General features: G+C 41.3%; 1 protein-coding gene and 1 non-coding gene across 25 annotated transcripts in view; both read right to left on the bottom strand.

Annotated features, from left to right (window-relative positions):
* ACBD5 (acyl-CoA binding domain containing 5) overlaps positions 1 to 26,735 on the bottom strand; it is a 61,570-nt gene extending 34,835 nt beyond the window's left edge. For 3 of the 24 annotated variants that reach the window (XM_025396993.1, XM_025396994.1, XM_025396995.1), the window contains exons 1-7: positions 25,246 to 25,442; positions 24,887 to 25,052; positions 19,008 to 19,128; positions 15,703 to 15,775; positions 7,179 to 7,293; positions 3,609 to 3,743; positions 1,864 to 2,067 (exon numbers count right to left, since the gene is read on the bottom strand). In XM_025396993.1, the coding sequence (XP_025252778.1) occupies positions 1,864 to 2,067; positions 3,609 to 3,743; positions 7,179 to 7,293; positions 15,703 to 15,775; positions 19,008 to 19,128; positions 24,887 to 25,052; positions 25,246 to 25,260 (829 nt within the window). In that variant the 5' untranslated portion in view covers positions 25,261 to 25,442. The other 21 variants (XM_025396997.1, XM_025396999.1, XM_025397000.1 and 18 more) reach the window with 21 other exon arrangements.
* LOC112632256 lies at positions 16,194 to 16,255 on the bottom strand. Its single transcript, XR_003121321.1, has one exon. It is a non-coding gene; the product is annotated as a U7 small nuclear RNA (small nuclear RNA).

Below are 26,735 nucleotides of genomic sequence, written 5' to 3'. Positions count from 1 at the left end.
TTATTTGAAAAGATTACAAAATATTTTTTCATTGAATTCCATAAAGACAACCTAGATGAAATCTTATAAAACCTAATAACCCTTTAAGAGAAAATTACCTACCAAGCAGGATGCCTAAATGTAAGATCCAATTAGGTAAGTTTGGTTCTTATATTAAGAAATGATATTTGTCGGCCGGGCGTAGTGGCTCACACCTGTAATCCCAGCACTTTGGGAGGCAGAATAGGGCGGATTATGAGGTTAGGAGATTGAGACCATCCTGGCTAACACAGTGAAACCCCATGTCTACTAAAAAATACAAAAAAATTAGCCAGGCGTGGTGGCGGGCACCTGTAGTCCCAGCTACTCGGGAGGCTGAGGCAGGAGAATGGTGTGAACCTGGGAGGCGGAGCTTGCAGTGAGCCGAGGTCGGGCCACTGCACTCCAGCCTGGATGACAGAGTGAGACTTCGTTCAAAATAAAAAAGAAATGATGTTTCTCGGCCAGGCGCGTTGCCTCACACCTGTAATTTCAGCACTTTGGGAGGCTGAGGCAGGCAGATCACTTGAGGTCAGGAGTTTGAGAACACCCTGGCCAACAGGGTGAAACCCCATCTCTACTAAAAATACAAAAATTAGCTAGGCGTGGTGGCACGTGCCTATAATCCCAGCTACTGGGGAGGCTGAGGCAGGAGAATTGTTTGAACCCAGGGGGCAGAGGTTGCAGAGAGCTGAGATCGGGCCATTGTGCTCTAGCCTGGGCAAAGAAGCAAGGCTCTGTCTCAAAAAAAAACCAAAAAACATCCAGGCACAGTGCTCACGCCTGTAATCCCAGCACTTTGGGAGGCCAAGGTAGGAGGATCACGAGGTCAGGAGATCGATACCATCCTGGCTAAAACGGTGCAACCCTGTCTCTACTAAAAATACAAAAAATTAGCCTGGTGTGGTGGCGGGTGCCTGTAGTTCTAGCTACTCGGGAGCTGAGGCAGGAGAATGGCATGAACCTGGGAGGCGGAGCTTGCAGTGGGCCAAGATCGTGCCACTGCACTCCAGCCTGGGCGACAGAGCAAGACACTATCTCACACACACACACACACACACACACACACACAAAGAAATGATGGTTCTCGGCCAAGTGTGTTGCCTCACATCTGTAATTCTAGCACTTTGGGAGGCCAAGGCGGGCGGATCACTTGAGGTCAGGAGTTTGAGACCACCCTGGCAACATGGTGAAACCCCATCTCTCCTAAAAATATAAAAAATTAGCCGGGCGTGGTGGCATGTGCCTGTAATCCCAGCTACTTGGGAGGCTGAGGCAGGAGAATCACTTGAACCCGGGAGGTGGAGGTTGCAGTGAGCCGAGATTGCGCCACTGCACTCCAGCCTGGGCAACAGAGCGAGACACCATCTCACACACACACACAAAAAGAAATGATGTTTCTCACATGTACTATTATGTATCCCTAAAAATTAAAAAATAAGCCAGTGCGTGGCTCAAACCTGTAATCCTAGCACTTTGGGAGGCCAAGGCGGGCAGATCACTTGAACTCAGGAGTTCCAGACCAGCCTGGGCAACCTGGCAAAACCCTGTCTCTGTAATCCCAGCTACTCAGGAGGCTGAGGCAGAATTGCCCAGGAGTTCAAGGCTGCAGTGCGCCTTGACTATGCCACTGCACTCCAGCCTGGGCAACAGAAAGTGATACATATATAACCCTGGCCCTAATTCACGCTCTTTCAAAACCATAAACCCTTATAATATTAGTAAACCCTAAGATATTACTAAACAAGAGATTTTTAAATTCAAAACTGATCCTAAAGATCCTGTAATTATTAAAAGACTATTCATAGGAAAGAGGCTGGACACAGAATTATTTGGGGACAATACCTTGGTGAATACAAACAGCAGATTTTCCAGTTTGCCCCAAGTTTTCATCAACAGGCTTTACTTCTTCAGTGCTTCTGCCATTCAGGGAAGAACTGGCATGAATGTCATTCTGTATATCCTGAACAAAGCCGTCTTTATCATAGCCGTTAGTGACAATGAGCTCCAAATTCTTATGGTCTGCTGACTTCTTCATCATTTTCTTATCTTTTATGAGAAAATGGAGAGATTCATAAAAGTTCACAGTAGGTTACCTTCTGCATACCATGTTTTAATATCCAGCTGTCATTTCCCTAACCTCACAATCCCTTTGAAGGGTTTCCTACTTGGATCAAAGAGAAGGCATGCTCCTTGAAATGGGGTTTACTATAGGCTGAGAGCTCACCCAAACTATGTTGGCTTCAAAACTGTTTCAGTTCCCTGTCAATCTTCTAGAGTTTCTTTTAAAAAGTAATCTCTCAAAGTCTTTTTACTCCCTTAGGCATAAGCAAATTGCTCTTCCACATAGCTGATAAAAAGGACCTTTAAAAAAGGCGCTCTTTGTCATACCTTACTGGAAAGGGAAGGCAAAACTAAGTTACGCAGTTTTTGGTTTTCTTTTTTTGAAACAGCATCTCACTCTGTCACCCAGACTAGGTGCAATGGCACGATCTTGGCTCACTGCAACTTCCACCTCCTGGGTTCAAGTGATTCTCCTGCCTCAGCTTCCCAAGTACCTGGGATTACCGGCGCCTGCTACCATGCCTGGCTAATTTTTGTATTTTTAATAGAGATGGGGTTTCACCATGTTGGTCAGGCTGGTCTCGAACCCCCAACCTCAGGTGATCTGCCTGCCTCGGCCTCCCAAAGTGCTGGGATTACGGGCATGAGCCACCGTGCCTGGCCGCAGTTTGTTGTAGTGTCTTTCTGCCTCCCCTTTTGAAAACAGTCTTCGCACGTGTCATTGGTATTCTAACAGCACGTGTTATTGGTATTCTAACAGAGCCCTCAATGCTCTAAGCCATAATTCCAATGTTCCTTCTTCATGAAAACTTATGCCTGTAGGCCGGGTGCGATGGCTCATGCCTATAGGCCCAGCACTTTGGGAGGCTGAGGCAGGCAGATCACTTGAGGTCAGGAGTTTGAGATCAGCCTGGTCAATATGGTGAAATCCTGTCTCTACTAAAAATACAAAAATTAGCAGGGTATGGTGGTGCATGCCTACAATCCCAGCTAATTGGGAGGCTGAGGCAGGAAGATGGCTTGAGGTTGCAGAGGGTGGCAGAGGTTGCAGTGAGTCGAGATCATACCACTGCACTCCAGCCTGAGCGACAGAGCGAGACTCCATCTCAAAAAAAACAAAAAACAAAAAAAACTTATGCCTGTATCCTATTCTCTGGATTCCATTCTATTTTTGGTAAGATATTGAGAGTCTAACTTGTCTCCTGTCCTTAGTAACTTATGCAGATTCATGTTGGAAACAACACCTTAAAATAGCACATGTCCAATGCAGCATTTCAGGTCGTCCATTTGGAGGAGTGGCCTATTCTTGTCAATCTTCAGTTAACACCTACTCCATTTATGCATAAGGTTGGTTGTTCCTTTCTCTGTAGCAGAGCATTTCAGTCCACAGCAAACCTGGTTATAAGGTCAACAGCTTATATCCCACCACCTGCTCCAATCTTCTACAATACCAAATCAGCCCAAATGTCTTCATACCCTCTTAGTTTATTTATTGTAAAATTACTAACTGATTATCCAAACATTACCATTATCACTTTGTTCTGCTCCTTTCACTTCTTCTTGGGCCTCTTCTTCCTCAGACTCAGCTCCACTGTCACTGCTTTCAGCTTTACCATTAACAGTTTTGGTGTTTGGAGTGGAAGTGAGAACATTACCAAGATCTAAAACATGAAATGACCACTTAGTCACAATGTGGTAACATACAATTATACCATAATTTCCAAGTAATACTAATACAATTTACAAATAACTAATAAAATAATTGTGAATTAAAATGTTAGTTATATAGATATAATAGTATTATTTTCTTTGACCATAAACATACATATATTACATAGACAAATTCCTTCAATTATCACCTTATGATCAAGCTATCTTAAGTCCTTTCTGAATCAGGCAGAAAGTAAATTATTTTTAAGTTAACATCAATAAAAATAAAGTTCAGAGATCAATGGATCTTCATACATGGCAAATGAAGAGATACTTCCTATATGCTAGCATGCTGACAACAAAAGTACATTTTTGGTTCTACCAACAATCTCATCAATATTACAGTTGGAGTCCACTTTAAAAATTTTATTCCAGTATTACCTTTAGGGCTTCAGGTGCACAACTCAAATTATCATGTCTTTGTGATATTTAAGTTTTTTCTTAAAGTATCCACTGATGTGATCAATCACTTACAAAAGCAAATTGTCCAAGTGGCCAAAGCTATATCCTGAGAGTAACATCAGAGCTTCTCAACTTTAATGTGCATACGAACCTCCTGAGAGCTATTTAAGATGCAGATTCTGAATTCGTAGGTCTAGGGTGATCTAAGATTCCAAATTTCTATAAAGATCACATTTGTTGCTAATGCTGTTGGTTACTGGACACTGTTTTGAGAACATGAATTGAAAGACAATATTTTTGAAGTGACAATACTCCCCAAAATGATCTGCAAATTCACTGCAATCTCTATCAAAATCCAAGCTGGCATTTTTGCAAAAATTGACATGCAGATTCTAAAATTCATATGAAAATGTGAAGGATCAAGATTAGCCAAAGCAATCTTGAAAAAGAACAAAATTGGAGGACTCATCATTCTGATTTCAAAACTTACTGTATATGTATATTCTGAAAATGGCCATGTAAAACTGATACATCTGTTCTATTGGACCTAAATGGCTACTTTTAAGAAAATGCTTTGTTTAGGAAAAAAAAAAGGCAAGATTGCAAACTGTCTTGCAATTTGGTAATATCTTACAAAATTACAAACATCAAACATTTCTAATTCCATTTCTAATATTTCTTACAGATATGCTTTCACATATATGAAATGACAGATGTACATGGTCATTCTCAGCAGTATTTTCTGAAGATCTGAAGGAGTAAATAACCTAAATGTCCACCAGAATGGCTCAGGTTTAAAAAATTATGGTGAGGGTCCACAATCCCTTACTTACAACCCTTGGATCCAGATATGTTTTGAAATCTCAAGTTTTCTAATTTTGCAAAGGTTATATGGTACATATGCCATTTGGTATATTATGTAACACATCCAACAGAGTCTAAGGCAGCTCTCACTAAAAAGAGAAAATATGATTTTTGCAGCAAAACATATAAATAGTTACACCAAAGAGGACAGAGACTCAAAATACCCTCGTTTTACTTTAGGTCAGATTTTGCTCCCCAGATTTTTAGTTCATATCAGACAGGTTTTGCTGCCAAATGAGTTTACCAAAAAACTTCTGGTCTTCAAAGATTTAAAAAATTTTAAGTTATAGCTAGGAAGCTGTGAGCCTGCACCTTTATTACTATTATTTACTCTTCTTTGTTTTATAATTAGCTGTTTAAATATCTGCCTCTGGCCAGTGGCTGGACACCACTGCAGCAGATCCAGATTTATTTCCCTCTGCATCCTAACATGCCTGACATACAGAAAACATTTAATTTTTTTTTTCTGGCAGGGCACAGTGGCTCATGCCTTTAATTCCAGCGCTTAGGGAAACTGAGTTGGGAGGATTACCTGAGGTCAGGAGTTCGAGATCAGCCTGGCCAACATGGCAAAACCCCGGCTCTACTAAAAATACAAAAATTAGCCAGGCATGGTGGTGCACACTTGCAATCCCAGCTACCTGGGAGGCTAAGTCAGGAGAATTGCTGGAACCCAAGAGGTAGAGGTTGCAGTGAGCCGAGATGGGACCACTGCACTCCAGTCAGTGTGACAGAGGAAGACTCCATCTCAAATAACATTTAGTTTTTTCTGAATTGAATAAGCATGCCTTGTAAGAAGGACTACTTGTTAATATTTGACTTCTGTAAGCAAATCAGATGTAGAATGATGTGACAGAGTTATGCCCAGTAAGCAGTCAGTACTACTTGCACATAGTTTATTACCGTGACAGGTTCAAGGACTGATTTCAGCACAGGAAGATTACTATTCTGAAATGCTGCCATTACTGTCAATTATTAAAAGATGTCTTATAAATAGGGATGACAAGGAAAAAAAGGGGATGCCAGGTAATTTTTATTTAAAGGGTATACAATTTTCTCGTAAATTGACTCTTGTGGTCTCATTTCACCCTGCTTTCTAAAAAAATTTCAAGATCAAATGTTTAGTTAATACTAACAAATCTTGCATTTTATTCAACTCCTACAAATATGCAAAACATAATCCTTTAAATCCTTTGTGTACATGAAGACAAAATTCTACAAGAAAAAAAAAAAAAAAGAAAACTGCAATCCGTGCAGAGATGCTTGAACTGAAAGAAGAAGAAAAAAAAAAAAAAAGCTAAATGAACTAACTGTCTTGCATTAGCTTACTATACTACAGTTAAACCATACTCTAAACACATCCATTTTTAGAGACAGCATCTCACTCCGTTGCTCAGGCCGGAGTGCAGCAGAGTGATCTGGGCTCACTGCAACCTCCACCTCCTGGGTTCAAGTGACTCTTGTGCCTCAGCCTGCCAAGTAGCTGGGATCATAGGTGTGTGCCACCATGCCTGGCTAATTTTTGTGTTTTTTGTAGAGACGGGGTTTCACCATGTTGTTAAGTCTGGTCTTGAACTCCTGACCTCAGGTGATCTGCCCGCTTTGGCCTCCCAAAGTGCTGGGATTACAGACATGAGCCACCACACCTGGCCAACATATCCATTTTAAAATTAGCTAGTAAATCATTGAATTCAATGTACTATTAATTTAATTCTCAAAGCAAAATAGAAAACATGATCTATCAAAATAAAACCATGAATTCTGCTATAATTTTGAACATACTAAGTAAATTACCTGGTGTATTTTAATAGCTTACAACGTTAGGGTTAAAATTTTAAGGGTTTATAATGTTTTGGAACTTCATACAATGTGTTTGCTTGGAATGAAAACTCCTGGATGACAAGACTGTAAGTTCTGTAAGTTTGTGCAGAATTCTTTTGACATGTAAATTTTAAACAAAACTTTTACATGATTTCATGATTCCTACCTTCTAAACATTTAGAGATTTTCTCCAGTCGGACTGGCATGTGAAAGTAAGAAAAAAAAAATCAGACATACAAATATTAATATGTGCATAATATATCAGTTGATGAATTTTAAAATAGGTAAAATAGTCCAACCTGAGGTTACATCAGAACTCTTGCCACTCTTTTTGTCCTCGACAATTTCATAAAATGGACCTATGACACGCAGCAATTCTTCAACTTTCTCAGTCATTGGCATAGTTTCAATAATCTGTAATGAAAAGAAACAAATATTGTGAAATCACAAACTCTTAATTTGATCTCCACTAGTATCAGATAATCTCCTATTTCCAATTTGTCAATAATTTTAAGATTTGACGTTCATAATACACCTCTGAAGGATCTACATTAATTACATACTTAATGTATACACACTGTGGCCAGGCAAGGTGGTGGCTTATGCCTGTAATCCCAGCACTTTGGGAGGCCAAGGTAGGAGGATGGCTTGAGCCCAGGAGTTTGAGACCAGCCTTGGCAACATAGTGAGACCCTGTCTCTACAAAAAAAAATTTTTTTTAATTAACCAGGCATGGTGATGTGTGCCTGTGGTCCCAGCTACTCCAGAGGCTGAGATGGGAGGATTACATGAGCCTGTGAGATCGAGGCTACAGTGAGCCGTTATGGCACCACTGCACTCCAGGCTTAGTGACAGAGCGAGATACCATCTCCAAAAATTAAAAAATAAAATAAAAGGAATCCTTTTAAAAAATGTATATACACTCCTAGAAAAGCTTCAAGTATATTAAAGATCTAAAAGCGTTCTCATTTTGAAGACTATTTTACATGAGCTTCATGTAAAATTTTATATAATAACCTATAAATTGTGTATTAAAAACTAGGGGGCAGGGTACAATGGCTCACACCTGTAATCCTAGCACTTTGGGAGGCCAAAGCAGGAGGAGGATGGCTTGAGCCCAGGAGTTCGAGACTTGCCTGGGCAACATAGTAAGAGCCCATCTCTCCAAAAAAAAATTTGTTTAATTATCCAGACATGGTGGTGCACGCCTGTAGTCCCAGCTACTCAGCAGGCTGAGATGGAAGGATCTCTTGAGCCCAGGAAATTGAGGCTGCAGTGAGCCATGATCACACAACACTGCACACCAGCCTAGGCAACAGAGCGAGATCTTGTCTCCAAAACAATAAAGGAAACAAACAAATAAACAAACTAGGGGCTTTCATTAAATGAAATAGAAAACTGAAGTTAGAATAAAATTATGATGTCTGTTCTTTAACAATAAGGTAGCGTAGTATTTCTAACAGGGCACAAAAGTAAAGTAGGAAATGGCAATCACTTTCAGACACCTTCATAAATATGGGCCAGTTTAGAATCATCAAATTTAAAGAGCAAGGTAAATTAACTGAAAAGGTATTTAAACAGCCATCAATTGGTGACTGATCAAAGAAACTAAAGTACTTCTAGATTTGAAATATTTTGCAGATATTAAAAAGAATAAAGTCAGCTCTGTGTGTGCTAATCACAGTATGTTTAATATGATACCAGGGGCCGGGCTCATGCCAGTAATCTCAGCACTTTGGGAGGCCAAGGCAGGAGGATCACCTGAGGTCAGGAGTTCGAGACCAGCCTGGCCAATATGGTGAAGCTCCATCTCTACTAAAAATACAAATATTAGCCACGTTTGGTGGCATGTACCTGTGATCCCAGCTACCTGGGAGGATGAGGCAGGAGAATTGCTTGAACCCAGGAGGTGGAGGTTGCAGTGAGCCAAGATCGCACCACTGCATTCCAGTCTGGGCAACAGAGTGAGACTCTGTCTCCCCAAAAAAAAAAAAAAAAAAAAGATACCAGAACTGGCTCCTTCGCTCCCTCCCTCCCTTTCTTTCTTTCTTTCTTTTTTTTTTTTGGAGACACAGTCTCACTCCGTCATCACCCATGCTGTAGTGCAGCAGTACGATCTCAGCTCACTGCAACTTCCACCTTCCGGGTTCAAGCAATTCTCACCTTCAAGCAATTTCAGACACCTTCATAAGTGATTCACCTACCTCGGCCTCCCAAAGTGCTGGGGTTATACATGTTAGCCACTGCGCCCAGCCAAAACCCTAAAATTATTGTTCAAACAACATGCTTTTATTTCTAAACCAGATATAAGATGGATCATCGGTGGTCTATGGTAGTCAGCAACTCTGATAGGATTTTGATCTGAGACATGCTCATCAACACCATTCCCCACCATGTTGTATGTGTAGGAGGAGGTTGTTGAGAGAGATTACACAGAATGAACTATGTTACAATAACTGGTTCTAGTGATTATAATTTAATTTTACAGCTTGGAGTAAATTATCTGATTGTTGCTCCTCTGAATGTACTGTGAAAGGAATGCTTTAATCACAAAATTTCTTTTTGCTAAAGGAAACATTTGTTATGAGGCTAGGGCTATGTGAAGGAATGTTTTATTATTTATTATAAATATCTGAGCTGTAACATATTTGAATTATAATAATAATTCTGAGAATCAGATTCAAACCAGGAGAAAGTTGTGACCAAGTCACAACTAACAAACGGCAGAGAAACAATTCAAACATAAATCAGCACCCTTTACACTATCCCACGCCGCTGTAATATCAAGACTTCAGTTAGCAGAATCTAGTAAGCCAATCACATACCACATCCTGACAAGCAAGCAACATCTCTATTTCTCAAGGCTTATTAAAAGATCTCTTTCTTAACTTCGTCCTTATTTTTAAGGCTACTAAATTTAGCATCTGGGTTTCTCATGCCCCATAGGGTAAAACAGTAAACTGTGGACCTGAAATGTCAGCATGAAATAAAAGGAGTATCCATTGGCACTAAGGAAGTATCAACTGAGTAATCATTCTGTCAACAAACCAGAATGTCAGTAGTTAATATAGTGAAGACACAGTAACCAAAGCAAGACACATCCAAAATTGATGAGGTTACTCTCTTTGGTTTTTCTTTCTCTTTTAGATTCAGAGGGTATATGTGCAGGTTTGTTATAAGGGTATACTGTGTGATGCTGAAGTTTGGGCTTCTATTGATCCAGTCACCCAGTACCCAATAGGAAGTTTCTCAGCCCTTGCCTCCACCCTTTTGAAGAGGTTATTCTCTGAGGAAGAAACTTTAAACATACACAAACCAAGAATGATCTCAGCCATTTGCAAAATTATCTCCCTTACACCAATGTTGAAATACAAGAAATGGTGTACATGTACGCACATGAGATATAGACCCCCCCCCCACACACACACACAAGCAGACACAGACAAATCTCAGTCTAGGTAACTACTACCTACCCTCAGAGAAGATGTTATCTAAACCAACCTTGTCCAATCTGCAGTCCTCAGGCCGCATGTGGCCCAAGATGGCTTTAAATACCCAACACCAATTCGTAAACTTTTTTTTTTTCTTTTTTTCTTCTATAGAGACAGCGTCTCACTCTGTTGCACAGGCTGGAGTGCAGTGGCACTATCTTGGCTCACTGCAGCGTCTGCCTCTGGGGTTCAAGCAATTCTTCTATCTCAGCTGCCCGAGTAGCTGAGACTACAGGCATACACCACCATGATCGGCTAACTTTCTGTATTTTTAGTAGAGACAGGGTTTCACCATGTTACCCAGGCTGGTCTGAACTCCTGACCCCAAGAGATCCACCCACCTCGGCCTCCCAAAGTGCTGGGATTACTAGCTGGGATTACTAGCGTGAGCCACTGCGCCTGGCCTAAATTCATAAACTTTCTTAAAACATTATGATTTTTTTTGCGATTTTTTTTTTTTTGTTTAGTTCACCAGCTATCGTTAGTATCCATGTATTTTATGTGTGGCCTAAAACAATTCTTCTTCCAGTGTGGCTCACAGAAGCCAAAAGATTGGACATCCCTGGTCTAAAGTTACAAGTTAACTATGCTAACTTAATATATTATAACCCAAGCAAATGAAGAATGTTTTGACAGAAATATCTGGTAAGCTGCATGGACACCAGAAAAGCAGCATCCAAAGCACAATAATTCTTCTAGGTCTATCCAGCACTTTTCCTCAGTGATAGACATCATTTCTAGATGATGAAAATATACTGGAAAGGTGTAGATATACTCTAAGAAAGCGAAGACTAAATTTCTCAGGCTTTTTTGGTCCAAAATGACCACATCTCTTAAAGCCATCCAAATCCCAACGCTCTACTCTCTGTACAACAGAATCACTAATTCAGTCTCCCAAGCGCTTCTATCCTTTTGAAGAGTGACCTAGATATCACTCCTGAGTATGCTGATCACTAGAAGCCTATCACTCACTCTAAGAAACTAGCATTCGTTTTCCCCCTCAATATGCAAAAGATGTTTACTATGAGTGAAACCTTAAAACAAAAGCCAACCCTCAGTACTCAGAGAAAGTTGGTGTTCTTGGTGTTCTAGAGTTGTTGAGCTATGGACTAGACCCTCGGCCATAGTAACTTTCAGGTTCCTTGTTTCCTTCCTTCCCTTCCCTCCCTTCCCTCCTTTCCATCCCTTCCCTCCCTTCCTCCCTTCCTCTCTTCCTCCCTTGGACTAGACCCTCAGCCATGACAACTTTCAGGTTCCTTGTTTCCTTCCTTTCCTCCCCTTTTCCTTTTTCCCTTCCCTTCCCTTTCTTTCCTTTCCTTTCTTTCTTTCCTTTCTCTTTTTCTCTCTCTTTCTCTCTTTCTTTTCTGAGACAAGAGTCTCACTCTGTTGCTCAGGCTGGAGTGCAATGGTGTGATCTTGGCTCACTGCAACCTCCACCTCCTTGATTCAAGTGATTCTTCCATCTCAGCCTCTCTAGTAGCTGAGATTACAAGCGCCTGCCATCACACCCAGCTAAATTTTTGTATTTTAGTAGAGATGGAGTTTCACCATGTTGGCCAGGCTGGTCTCTAACTCCTGACCTCAGGTGATCTGCCTGTCTCAGCCTCCCAAAGTGCTGGGATTACAGGCATGAGCCACCACGCCCGGCCGAGATTCCATCTTTAATGGGACCATTCTCTAATCCTCCCTGTATTATAGCGATTATCCCAATCTCTTAGAAATCCTGAAATAATTAGTCTGGGGTCAACCTGGGGCATTTGTATTTTTTCACAAGATCCCCTAGTGATTCTAATGTGGAGCCAGGGTTGAGTACACCTATCTCTTTTTAAATTCAACAGACATAAGGCACATGATTCAAATGTTAGCTGAATACTCTGGAAATCCCCAGAAGATAGCCTAAATTTGTACCAAAAAAATAGAATTTTGGCCAGGCATGGTGGCTCACGTCTATAATCCCAGCACTTTGGGAGGCCGAAGTGGGAAGATCACGGAGTCAGGAGTTTGAGATCAGTCTGGCCAACACAGTGAAATCCCATCTCTACTAAAAATACAAAAGATTAGCCAGGTGTGGTGGTTTGCGCCTGTAATCCCAGCTACTCGGGAGGCTGAGGCAGGAGAATGGCGTGAACCGAGGAGGCAGAGGTTGCAGTGAGCCAAGATGGTGCCATTACACTCTAGCCCAGGCGACAATGCGAGACGCTGCCTCAAAAAGAGAATTTTATACGTCTATAAATAAACCTTATTGAATTAAACATGCATTTCTCTTACCCCTCAAGCCACATTACTTTCCCTCAAAGCTAAAATCCTATTACGTTATATTAAAATAATGTTTTATTCTATCAAGTTTTTCAGTGACATTTTATGGGACACTTTATCAATTATGAAAAGCAATTTTCTACAAAACATAATTCTATTATGCTAAAATAGTTTTTTTTTTTTTTTTAAAGAGATTCTTGCTCTGTTGCCCGGGCTGCAGTGCAGTGGTGTAATCTCGGCCACCACACCAGGCTAATTTTTTTTGTATCTTTAGTAGAGACGGGGTTTTGCCATATTGGCCAGGCTGGTTTCAAACTCCTGACCTCAGGTGATCTGCCCGCCTCAGCTTCCCAAAGTTCTGGGATTGCAGGCATGAGCGACCATGACCGCCGTTAAAAGAATTTTTTATTCAATCAACTTTCTCAGTGATATTTTATGGGGCAACTTAAAAATTATGAAAAGTCACTTTCTACAAAACATCATTCATTATAAAATATAAGTTAAATTAGTAAGATTGCTGAAACCTCTGACTGCAAAGACATAAAATGAGATTTATACTGTAAAGAATAATGACAGTGACAGGCCAGGCGCACAGTGGCTCATGCCTGTAATCCCAGCACTTTGGGAGGCCGAGGTGAGTTTATCACCTGAGGTCAGGAGTTTGAGACCAGCCTGGCCAACACAGTGAAACCCCATCTCTACTAAAAATACTAAAAATTAGCTGGGCGTGACGGCATGTCCCTGTAATCCCAGTTACTTGGGAGGTTGAGGCATGCACCATTACACTCCAACCTGGGCAACAGAACCAGACCCTGTCTCAAAAAAAAAAAATTGACAAAGACTATATTTAAGGAGATAATTTAACAAGTGCTTCAATTAGTAAATTATTGAAATTAGAATAAGTCCCAAATTCAATAATCAAATCTTTGGCATAATGTACTATCCCACAAGATTATTTAGAAACATGCAATTTTATTGACTGATAGTCATAAAGCTAAACTCTAAAAATAATTCAAAAGAGTAATCAAATTTTCAATTTATGGGTATCTTGATATTTTTAGGTTTACCTCTAAAACTGCACTGTAAACTTTGCCATATTCACAATATGCAATGAAATTTTTAAAGTCTCAATGAAAAGAAATAAATTATTTTAATTAAAGAAGGAGTTACAGGTATTTTAGCAGCAATATAGTTTTAATCTTTCTTAGGGAAAAAGGCAGAATACACATTGCTTCATCGTCCTCCAACTTTAAAATGTGGCTATACCATTAATTAACACAAATGAATAGGAAAAATGGGTAAATTTTACTTAATGTGTCAATTCAACTTTACATTATAGAAGCATATCCTAAAAATTATAAAGAAATTTAAGGTTAAAAAAAAAAAGAGAGAGAGAAATAGTTATGAAACCAAAAGGCTTTCGATTATCTTTCTTTCTCTGCTTTTGAAAGGCCTATCTGTTGTTGTGTTATTGACATAGTTAATAGCCAAAAGAACTAAACTCTGCCCTTTGTTACAAAGTCTACCAAATAAAAACTGCAGAAGGTAACAAAGGGCACGACTATAAGCAGTGTAGAAGAAATTTTAAAAAAAAACAATAAAAAAACTAGTCTAAATCTAGTAATAACAAATAAAAATTACTACCAAGATTAATACCATCAAATCATATGGCAAAAGACTATTCTTTTTTACAGATTTTCTTTATGTTCAAAGATAATTTGTTTAAAATTATCAAACTTGGATTTCACAACCTCTGATCCATGTCTAACATAAAAATGGTTAAAGTCTCAGCCGGGCATGGTGGCTAACGCCTATAATCCCAGCACTTTGGGAGGCCAAGCGGGTGGATCACCTGAGGTCTGGAGTTTGAGACCAGCCTGGCCAACGTGGTGAAATCCCACCTGTACTAACAAAACAAAAATTAGCCTGGTGTGGTGGCGTGCACCTGTAATCCCAGCTACTTGGGAGGCTGAGGCAAGAGAATCTCTTGAACCCAGGAGGCGGAGGTTGCAGTCAGCCAAGATCATGCCACTGCACTCTAGCCCAGGCAACAGAGCGAGACTCCATCTCAAAAAAAAAAAACAAAAAACAAAAACAAAAACAAAAGTCTCTATGATCATCTTTAAAAGTCATGATTTCTTCATATACTTGCTCCTCAAAAGAATACCTTTGACACACTTAAAAGAGCTAGTTAAAATGAACTTCCCTGCTTACTAGTTAGCAGAGAACCTGAAAACTTATGCTTCTGAAGGATCTATGTACTTACAGAAAAAAACTTATCTTATTATACTTCTGAAGGATCTATGTACTCACAGAAAAATGTGACTTCTTACAGAATTCCAGTGATGAGAATACTTACCTCAATTTATGAGTGAAAACTGGCATGAGAACATTATTGAGCTAAGTAAAAAGCTCCAAAGCAGAAATACTTTCAAGAGAGTCCAGCTACTTCCTAGACTCCTGAGTAAGAGACTTCAATATTTTCAAAGATTACTATTTCTACACTTCTTAAGAAGTTGACTATAGAGAAAGATAGGGGAGATTAAAAATCAAAAAACAGGCTAGGCGCAGTGGCTCATGCCTGTAATCCCAGCACTTTGGGATGCTGAGGCACGTGATCACTTGAGGTCAGAAGTTTGAGACCAGCCTGACCAACATGGAAAAAACACATTTCTACTAAAAATACAAAAATTAGCTGGGCGTAGTGGTGTGCACCTGTAGTCCCAGCTACTTGGGAGGCTGTGGCAGGAGAATCACTTGAATCTTAAAGGTGGTGGTTGCAGCGAGCCAAGGTCGCGCCACTGCACTCCAGCCGGGGCTACAGAGCAAGACTCCGTCTCAAAACAAAAACAAAATAAAACATCACATCATCACAGTGTTATATATCTTAAGGAAAAAACACTTATCTTAAGATGAACTTTAATGAAGCAGAAGAGTCCTAATAAACCCAATAATCTAGATTCTATTCTATAACATACTACAGTCTCCTTAAAGCAAAGCAACTAATTTGTCTGATAACCAAATTAAATTAGAGCTGCTCTGAATTTTCATTTTAACTGTGAATTATTTTCCCTACCTTTTTCATTTCTTCAACATATGCAATCATGGCTTCCTCTTTGGTCATATCACCCAGTGAACTCCAAGCATCCCTAGAAATGAAAATATCCACATAATGACAAAGAGACATCTGATTTTTCACGCTCAGAATACAATTTATAGTTGATGCTATAGGGTTACTAATTAAAACAGGCTCTACTTAAAGCCAAACAGGATTGTCTTAAATGTGCCACCATGAAGAAAATTATCACAGCAAATAAACTAGCAAATTAAATAGTATGTAAAACAAATAAGCATATAACCCATCTATGTAGTAATATACCAGAGACTACAGACTATTCATAAATATTTGATAAGAACTCTTCAGTTTTTATATTATTACAAAGAACAGTAACAGAAATAAACATTTTAGAAGACTACATTATTGCTTCTCAGGCTTTCGCTAAGATCAAGTGTACAAGACTACATTAATTGTCACAGGCATATTTTCTTTTTAATATAAATTTCTCAATAGGCTTTCTGGTAAAGACCAGAAAGCCAGCTAGAAAAATTCTAAAAGAGCTGTAACACTCAGGCATGGTTTGTTTTTTTTTTTTTTAAGATGGAGTCTCGCTGTGTTGTCCAGGCTGGAGTGCAGTGGTGTGATCCTGGCTCACTGCAACCTCCACTTCCTGGATTCAAGAGATTCTCCTGCCTCAGCCTCCTGAGTAGCTGGGATTACAGGCATGCGCCCCCACACCCAGATAATTTTTGTATTTTAGCAGAGATGGAGTTTCACCATGTTGGCCAGGCTGGTCTCGAACTCCTAACCTCAAGTGATCCACCACCTTGACCCCCCAAAGTGCTGGGATTAGAGGGATGAGCCACTGCGCCCAGCCAGCCATGTTTTAAATGAACAGACATTTTGGTTAAAAGGTTCTATTAATGTAAATAAGAGCCTAACTTGTACATTTGAACTGAAAAAGGAAATGGTTTCTCACTTCTAGGATACTGAAAATGTGACATACAGGAAATTTTTAAACCCCTAAATAATAATAGTTCTTTCAAATTTTTGCCCGACGTGTAAACCCTCCTTTTTATATGTTTTTCCCCGAAGGTGTTTAACTCCACCAAAGGTCAATTCTAGGGGGAAACATGAAGCAAATAATTAAATCTTCTTAAAATGGGTAAATCAAATCATATTAAATAATATTTAATACTACTAAAATTAAGTTATATTAAATAATAACATATTAGTATTTCATTTAACCTGTTATTTTATGACAATTCATAAAGATCTTAAAGGAAAGTAGAATACTAAGAAATCTTAAAACAAGCTTAGGCACTTCCAATTCAGGGTGAAGAAACTGAACATCACAATGTGTGGACAAAAAACAAACAAAAACGGGCTGGGTGCAGTGGCTCACGCCTGTAAACCCAGCACTTTGAGAGGCCAAGGTGGGCAGATCACTTGAGGTAAGGAGTTTGAGACCAGCCTGGACAACATGGTAAAACTCTGTCTTTACTAAAGACACAAAAATTAGCCAGGCGTGGTGGCACGTGCCTGGAATCCCAGCTACTCGTGAGGCTGAGGCAGGAGAACTGCTTGAACCCGGGAGACAGAGATTGCAGTGAGCCAAGATCGCGCCATTGCACTCCAGCCTGGGTGACAGAGCGAGACTCCGTCTCAAGAGAAAAAAAAAAAAAAAAACTGGTGTGGCATGGTGGTTCACACCTGTAATTCCAGCCAAGGCAGGTGGATCACTTGAGACCAGAAATTTGAGACCAGCCTGGGCAACATAGGCAAACTCCGTCTAGGAAAAAATTTTAAAAATTAGCCGGGTGTGATGGCACGAGCATGTGGTCCTGGCTACTAGGGAGGCTGAGGTGGGAGAAATGTTTCAGCCCAGGAGGCAGAGGTTGCAGTGAGCCGTGATGGTGCCACTGCACTCCAGCCTGAGTGATGGGAGTGAGACCCTGTGTCCAAAAAAAGTGTGGTTTTAAAACATGCTTCACCGCTGGGCGCAGTGGCTCACGCCTATAATCCCAGCACTTTGGGAGGCCGAGGCAGGCGGATCACCTGAGGTCAGGAGTTCAAGACCAGCCTGACCAACATGGAGAAACCCCATCGCTACTAAAAATACAAAATTAGCCAGGTGTAGAGGCACATGCCTGTAATCTCAGCTACTCAGGAGGCTGAGGCAGGAGAATCGCTTGAACGTGGGAGGCAGAGGTTGTGGTGAGTTGAGATCATGCCATTGCACTCCAGCCTGGGCAATAAGAGCGAAACTCCATCTCAAAAATAAATAAATAAATAAAACATGTTTCATCAATTAGCATATTCTGTTCATAATGTACAGTCTAAAATTGACTTTTCTCAGACATTTGTGAAGGTTTCAATTGTATTAAGAATATCAACTGTTACTCAACTGGGAAAACAGCACGGACAGGTACAGGTATCTGTGTCTATAATTCTTTTAATTTATAGTTTATAATTCTTTTAAGTACACTTTTTAGTTTAGAATTCTTTTAAGTATACAAAAAAATCAAATTTCTATTCAATTACAGTAGGTCAGAAGTGACGGCTCAGAGAAAAAGTTAGCGTGGCAGTACCTGAGTCATATTCCTAGTTACTTATTATCTTCAAGGCTCAACACAAACAAGGAAAAGCCATTATTTTTCTTGGAGGCAAAAGAGGCAGTTAAAGTTTGTTTCTTTAACTTAGGTAGGGAGTTGCTCTTGCCTTTAAAAAAAAAAAAAGAGAAAAACTCCATAAAAGTAAAGATTAACTGAAAATGCTTCTTTATCTTTGATGTACCTATCCCTTTTGGTTTTACTATTTTTCTCTCCTCCCCAGGATTTTCCTATTTGTGTAAAATTGTACTAAGAGCACCTGGAAAGGCTGGGCATGGTGGCTCACGCCTGTAATCCCAGCACTTTGGGAGGCCGAGGTGGGTGGATCACCTGAGGCCAGGAGTTTGAGACCAGCCTGGCCAACATAGTGAAACCCCGTTTCTACTAAAAATACAAAAATTAGTTGGGCGTGGTGGCACATGCCTGTAATCCCAGCTACTCAGGTTGCTGAGGCAGGAGAATCACTTGAACTCAGGAGGAAGAGGCTGCAGTGAGCCGAGATCCTGCCACTGCACTCCAGCCTGGGCGATAGAATGAGATTCTGTCTCAAAAAAAAAAAAAACAAAAACCTGGAGGATAAAAATTGTACCCAATACCTAGATACCTAGGACACTTCCTGCACAGAATAATGTATAACCACTTAAGTAACAGCCATATGATAATTATGTCATTAAAATTTAAATTCTTGCATAGCTCTACACAAAAAATTACCATTTATATCTTCCAATAGGATCCCAAAATCCAGGCCTTGAAAGTTTACAGGGTCCTTCAGTTGCCTGCTTATAGAAGCTATAAAATTTAAGCATCATTTCATTTGTTGGCTGGAATGAACCTGTTGGAAACACACATTAAATACAGATCACCTGGGGAATACAACTGATAGATAATCTAAGGTTATAATTAGCTTAGCTATACTAATAGTGATTTTATATTGCATTAATACTTTAGATAATGATTTATTTCTATCTTATAGAAACAAAAGTTATGGTTCTGTCAGTTGTTTGCTTCTTTGATTTCAAAACACTCTGAGATTTTAAACTTTAACAGCAACGCCTAAGATGGTTCAATAAATAAAACAATACATGAATAGACATGCAGTAGATACAACCAAAATAACCAGCAAATGTCTCTTTAAAAACATACTAAAATATAGAATAACTATTATTAAGCAATCGTAATAAGGTATTTTTATTCAAAGCTTATGACAAATCAAAACTGACTAGCGTAAGTGAAAAAGTTACATGTACACTCTGCCAAATTTCAAATTCTCAATAGATAAGGAATTTGGGGCTAAAGCCAAAGAGTATACACTATGGTAGAAAAAGAATTAATCTAAGACAAAACAGATTTCTCACTTCCTATCGCTGTAATTTTGGAGACATCAATTTGATAATTCTTCATATATGTTTCTAGCATATCTATAATTTTTCTCATGTTTAAAACTTTTAAATTGGCCAGTTGTGGTGGCTCACGCCTGTAATCCCAGCACTTTGTGAAGCTGAGGTAGGCAGATCGCCTGACCCTCAGGAGTTCAAGGCCAGCCTGAGCAACATAGCAAAACCCTGTCTCTAGAAATAAAAACAAAAATTAGCTGGGTGTGATGGCACACCCTGTAGTCCCAGCTACTCAGGAGGCTAAGCAGAGAGGATCTCCTGAGCCTAGGGAGGTCAAGGATGCAGTGAGCTGTGATCATACCACTGCACTACAGCCTAGGCGACAGAGAAAGACCCTGTCTCAAAAAAAAAAAAAAAATTCAAATTGTATAAGCAAGTGCCGTAAGTTGTAGTATTCTCAATAACTGAAAAATTGGAATGTTAATGTTTTATAATAAATGTTTAAATAATTATGATATATAAATGTAACAGGACAATATATAACTGTAGCCCTAAAAAGTTATATTGTAGAAAAATATAAATAATGGTGTAAGTTCCATGATCTACTATAAATTTAGAAAAATAAGTTTAAAAACAACATATATAATATGATACATTTTGGCAAATATTTATATACATAAAAAGTACAGTAGAAAGATAAATATAAAATGTTTAAAGACTATCTCTGAATAGTAAGTATACAGATTCTTTTCCTTTTCACTTACCTGTTTTTAAAAAAGTTTTAAACATCAGTGTATATTACCTTTATAACAAAATTATAAAAATAAAAATAAAAATTGTAACAAGATTTTTTTAAAGTTTGTAAATTGCATAAGCTAGCAGTTTATAAGACCTGTGTGGGCTGGGCACAGTGGCTCAAACCTGTAATCCTAGCACTTTGGGAAGCCGAGGCGGGCGTATCACCTGAGGTCAGGAGTTTAAGACCAGCCTGGCCAACATGGTGAAACTCCGTCTCTACTAAAACACAAAAATTAGCTGGGCATGATGGCGGGTGCATGTAATCCCAGCTACTCAGGAGGCTGAGACAGGAGAATTGCTTGCACTCAGAAGATGGTGTTTGCAGTGAGCCAAGATCACACCACTGCACTACAGCCTGGGCAGCTGAGCAAGACTTGGTCTCAAAAAAAAAAGCTGTGGAAATTACCACACAGATAAACTGAGAGCTGGTGTTTCAGGTTTGGCCGAGAGTACATAATTCTCAAATCACTATAACAATTACCTGTATAATATATGCACATTTAGGAGTACCTAATAGATACAGTGTTTTAATGACATAAACCTTTATAAAGCAGAGGGAAAAAAAAAGGAGAAACCACAGTTTAAAACGGTCACTTATTTAAATAACACAAATCTAAATTTAAAAGATCAAAAGTTGCCAGGCGCGGTGGCTCAAGCCTATAATCCCAGCACTTTGGGAGGCTGAGACGGGCGGATCACGAGGTCAGGAGATCGAGACCATCCTGGCTAACGTGGTGAAACCCTGTCTCTACTAAAAAAAAAAAAAATACAAAAAACTAGCCGGGCGAGGTGGCGAGCACCTGTAGTCCCAGCTACTCGGGAGGCTGAGGCAGGAGAATGGTGTGAACCTGGGAGGCGGAGCTTGCAGTGAGCTGAGATCCGGCCACTGCACTCCAGCCTGGGCGACAGAGCGAGACACCGTCTCAAAAAAAAAAAAAAAAAAAAGAAAAAGAAAAAAAGATCAAAAGTTTAATCTCAAAATATCTTCAGTAAGTCAACCAAATAAGTTTATTGGCTTAGGTGAATGATATTAAAAAAACCCAAAAACCGGCTGGGCGCGGTGGCTCAAGCCTGTAATCCCAGCACTTTGGGAGGCCGAGACGGGCGGATCACGAGGTCAGGAGATCGAGACCATCCTGGCTAACACGGTGAAACCCCGTCTCTACTAAGAAATACAAAAAATAGCCGGGCGAGGTGGCGGGCGCCTGTAGTCCCAGCTACTCGGGAGGCTGAGGCAGGAGAATGGCGTGAACCCGGGAGGCGGAGCTTGCAGTGAGCTGAGATCCGGCCACTGCACTCCAGCCTGGGCGACAGAGCGAGACTCCGTCTCAAAAAAAAAAAAATAAATTAAAAATAAAAAATAAAAAAATAAAAATAAAAAAAATAAAAAAACCCAAAAACCGAGATCATTTATCGAGTGTAGTCTGTGTGTAAGACACTCAAGTAAGATTTCTATTCTCAAGGTGCTCATACATGATGTATTTAATATGTATTTGAAATATTAGCTAAGAATTTAAATTTTAAAAGGTTAAGGTCATACCAAACATAGATGCCATAGGATTCATTACTATTTCAGGCCTTAAATAAGGATTGAGCAACAAGGAACAAAAAACTCCAAGATCTTGCTCTTCGTATAATGATTCAAAACAAATCAAATGGTTTAAAAGTAGTATTACAAAAATATTTATAATTCATTATAACAAACTTCTGCTTCAATTAATATCAACTTAGTTTCAAGGGGTAACAGTATACTGGATGTTGTCCAACACAGTTACCACTTGATAGGGTATCTTTTTTTTTTTTGAGTTGGAGTCTGGCTCTTGTCACCCAGGCTGGAGTGCAATGGTGTAGTCTCAGCTGACTGCAACCTTCACCTCCCAAGTTCAAGCGATTTTCCTGCCTCAGCCTCCCAAGTAGCTGGGATTACAGGAGCCGGTCACTACACCCAGCTAATTTTTGTGTTTTTAGTAGAGGTGGGGTTTCACCATGTTGGCCAGGGTGGTCTTGAACTCCTGACCTCAGGGCCTGTCTCAGCCTCCCAAAGTGTTGGGACTACAGGTGTGAGCCACCATGTCCGGCCTGATATGTTATCTTTTTTTTTTTCTTTTTTTTTTTTTGGAGACCTAGTCTCTGTTGCCCAGGCTGGAGTGCAGTGGCAGGATCTCAGCTCACTGCAAGCTCCGCCTCCCCGGTTCATGCCATTCTCCTGCCTCAGCCTCCCCAGTAGCTGGGACTATAGGCACCCGCCACCACGCCCAGCCAATTTTTTGTATTTTTAGTAGAGACGAGGTTTCACCGTATTAGCCAGGATGGTCTTGATCTCCTGACCTTGTGATCCGCCCGCCTCGTGATCAGCCCGCCTCGGCCTCCCAAAGTGCTGGGATTACAGGTGTGAGCCACCACGCCGGCGGATAGGGTATCTTAAAACTTTGCAATACCTTCTTAAATGTTATGTAAATACAAAATGTACTTTATACGGGTTTCCTAATAAGGAATGTCAACAGGGATAGTGGCCTAGAGACATCAGTCTAGCTTTACCAGTTTTCAAAAAACTATAAAAACGTGTGCTTTAGGAGCAAGTGTAAACATACTACTTACATCAAGCTCTTAGAATCATACCTTTCTATAAACTCTAATAATCAGGGACTTAAAAAATCAATACCTAAATAAATTTATATGTTATTTCTTTATATTTTGTTTATTCTTTCTTATCTTTCAGTTCCCCGTATGTCCTCCTGCAATAGAATGTCTGAAATTACAAAAGGTTCAGACAACATCGTAGAAGAAATTACAAATGCAACACTATTTTGTGTGTATTTGTTTTAAAAACTTCCTGAATCTGCATTTAATTAATTTTTACTGAATGATTTGTGTTGAATATTCGTTACCTAGCCAGATGATAATTAATGAAAACAGAAACCATGATATTAAATACTATAGTATTATTGTTGTATTCCTAGCTTTACAATTGTGGCACAGTAGTAGTACCTAACATTACTTTCTAAGTATGTTTATTGGGCCAGGCGCGGTGGCTCACGCCTGTAATCCCAGCACTTTGGGAGGCCTAGGCGGGCGGATCACCTGAGCTTGGGAGTTCGAGACCAGCCTGACCAACATGGAGAAACCCCGTCTCTACTAAAAATACAAAATTAGCCGGGCATGGTGACCCATGTGTGTAATCCCAGCTACTCGGGAGGCTGAGGCAGAAGAATCGTTTGAACCCAGGAGGTGGGGGTTGCCGCGAGCTGAGATTGCACCATTGCACTCCAGCCTGGGCAACAAGAGTGAAACTCCATCTCTAAATAAGTAAATATGTTTATTGTGAAATATAATTCATATAATGTAGAAAGATATGAATTGAAAAGTACGCCTTCCTCTCTAAGACTCTGCATTTAGAACAGAGAAAAATATTTAACTAGTAGCCAAAAACTTCGCATTGGTCTATGACATAAAATTACAAATTCAAAAAGCTCTGCAAATCGTTAACAGGGTTAATATGAAGAAAAACCACACCCACTAGTCAAATTGCTGAAAACCGAAGATAGAAAAGAAATCTAAAAAGCAGCCAGAGAAATAACACATTAAATACAAGAAAGAGTTCAGCAACTGGAATGACTTTTTTCTCACAAGCTGGAAAGAAGGTCCAATATGAATATAAAAAAGAGAACCTTATAGAATGGAATAGCAACTAAAAAGGTAGAAAATATATATTTATTAAAATAAAGAGAAATTATTTCACAACTGACTATATTCTTTCTTTTCTGTCCCTTCATATCAAAAGTTTTCAAAAGGCTTCAGCTGGTAGATCCTATGAGTGTGTGGCATTAGGCACCCCAGCCTAGAATTTTGTTTTTGTTTTTTTGGCTTTTTTTTTTTTTTTTTTTTGATACGGAGTCTGGCTCTCTCGCCCAGGCTGGAGTGCAGTGGCACGATATCGGGTCACTGCAGCCTCTGCCTCCTGAGTTCAAGCAATTCTCCTGTCTCAGCCTCCCCAGTAGCTGGGACTACATGCGCACACCACCATGCCCGGCTAATTTTTGTATTTTTTAGTAGAGAGGGGGTTTCACCATATTGGTCAGGCTGGTCCTGAACTCCTGACCTCAGGTGATCCACCCACCTCGGCCTCCCAAAGTGCTGGAATTACAGGCGTGAGCCACCCCGCCTGGCCCGGATTTTTTTTTTTTTTAGTATACCCAAATCCGCAATCATTAAGTGACAAGACTTCTGTTTTCAACAATATGAACTACTTAAAATCTGGATATTATATTTTTCTCCGGTTTGGAAGATCAAACGTTAATTAATTCATATTCAATAGCTCCCCTTCCACTACATGGCTCCTACACGGAAAAAAAAAGTAGGCTAAATAAACAACACTAGAACCAAAAAGTGAAAAGAGGTAAGCCGGGGCTTCGGGGCTCTCTGCAGCAGGCGTCTCCAGCCGGGGCCCAGCGCACGTACCATTCTTCGGCAAACTCTGGATCACCTTCACTGCCGCCTCAAACCTGGTCTCGTGCACGGATCTCGTGTCCGCCATCTCCAGCTGCCAGCGTCGGCCCCGGTCCCAAGGTCTGTCGGCGGGAATCAGGCAGCAGCAGCACCAGCTTTCCCAAGAGCCTGCATGAAACTGGAACATGGAGCGCAGCCGCGGATCAACATGCCCCAAAGGGAGGAGGCCCGGGAGCGTAGCGGGTCAGTTTGTTCCCCTTTGCCCTGCCCTATCCAGGCCACACGGATCGAAGCGGCCAGGCTCCTTCCTCCTCCCCCGGGGCGTGACTAAGGCCACGAATCCGGCCCGCGACGACAGCAAAACAACTCACCGAGAGGAAGAGCATGTCTAGCAGACAGAGGGGGTCCGGGCACCGGTGGCTGCGGAGCCGGTCTCCCACCCTGGGGACCCTGGCGGAACAGCCACACCCCCCATTCCGCCGGAGTCCGTCTGTCAGTCCGTGCCCTCCCCACAGCCCCGCCCCAGAGTCACCGGAGGATCCACTGGCGTCGCCGCCGCCGCAGCGGCAGTGCAGCAAACCCCACCCACTCGACCAGCCGCCGCGGCGAGGACGCGCGCGGTCCGTCTATCCCCAGAGGAGGGTCCGGGAAGCGAGGAAAGGAGGAGAGAGAACCTTCCAGGGGGCCACAGTCCCGGCTCGGTGCGGGGAGCACCCTGTGCGCGCTTTTGTTCAGAAGGGGGAAACCGAGGCCGGACCTATGTGTCCGCTCTGGCAGCCGGGTGGACGAAGTGCGCGCTGGGGATGCGCGGTTGGGTTCTGCGCCTGGGCCCAAAGCTGCACTCGACGGCACCGCTGGGCAACAAAAATGACTCTGCGGTCCCCAGCGCCTGCACTCTCCTAAGTTAAGGTTTGAGGAAGGTAATGGGGCCTAAGCAAAGGGCTTTAAGTCGGGGCAGGTTCTGTGCGAAACTCCAGTACTGCCATTTAAATTATGTGACCTAGGGCAAGTCACTTAGCCTCTCCAGTGGCAATCGTGACACCACTCTAAAGGGTAGATGGAGAAAAGCATTGGGGACCTTGGATGGAGGTGCTCAGCAGTCCTTGGCTCGCAGGTCTTCGACAGTTTTCGCCGCCCTGAGCCAAGAACGTCCGAGGAGCAGCCTAAGGAGAGGGGAGGTCGTCGGCTCCTAAACTGGGCTGGGACGGAGGGCAACTTCCCCTCTACTACCTCTACTACCCTTTCCACCCAGCCCCAGGGAGCCAGGCACCTCCCGCCGGATTTAATAGGAAACTGGGCTTGGGGACCGCCGGGCACAGTGGCTCACGCCTGTAATCTTGACACTTTGAGAGGCCGAGTGGGGAGGATCGCTTGAGGCCAGGAGTTCAAGACGAGCCTGGGCAATATGGCGAGACCCTGGCTCTGTTTAAGAAACCAATAATTTAAAAAAAAAAAAAATTAAAAATAGGATACTGGGCGTGGAGGGAGGGGCCAATAACAGTATGGGTCGTCAATCCTAGATAGGGGGTACCCTGGGCCTTCAACTTACTAGCGCAACCCCCAGCGTCCTTAGGCATTTGGGAAGTGCCCCAGGCCCATTGTTGGTGGGGGGACTGACTAGGTTGTGAGGGGTGGAGTCCTGGGGCCCGGAAATCTCAAAGTCTCCCGGATGGAAGAGTCGTTTTTGTCAGTTCGGGGATGGGTTAGGAGGGTTACTAGTAAAAATCTAGGCGCAGATCGTAAGTTACTCTTCCCTCGGAGCCGCGGCGCCGGCATTTACCTTGGTATTGCCGGGCAAGGCCTGTCCGGTAATGTCCCCGACGCCCGCCCCTCGCCCTGCCCCGCGGGCTTATGGGAAATG

Source organism: Theropithecus gelada, chromosome 9 (assembly GCF_003255815.1).
Source record: "Theropithecus gelada isolate Dixy chromosome 9, Tgel_1.0, whole genome shotgun sequence".
In the NCBI taxonomy this organism is placed as follows: domain Eukaryota; kingdom Metazoa; phylum Chordata; class Mammalia; order Primates; family Cercopithecidae; genus Theropithecus; species Theropithecus gelada.
This window is presented reverse-complemented; position numbering and strand designations above follow the sequence as displayed.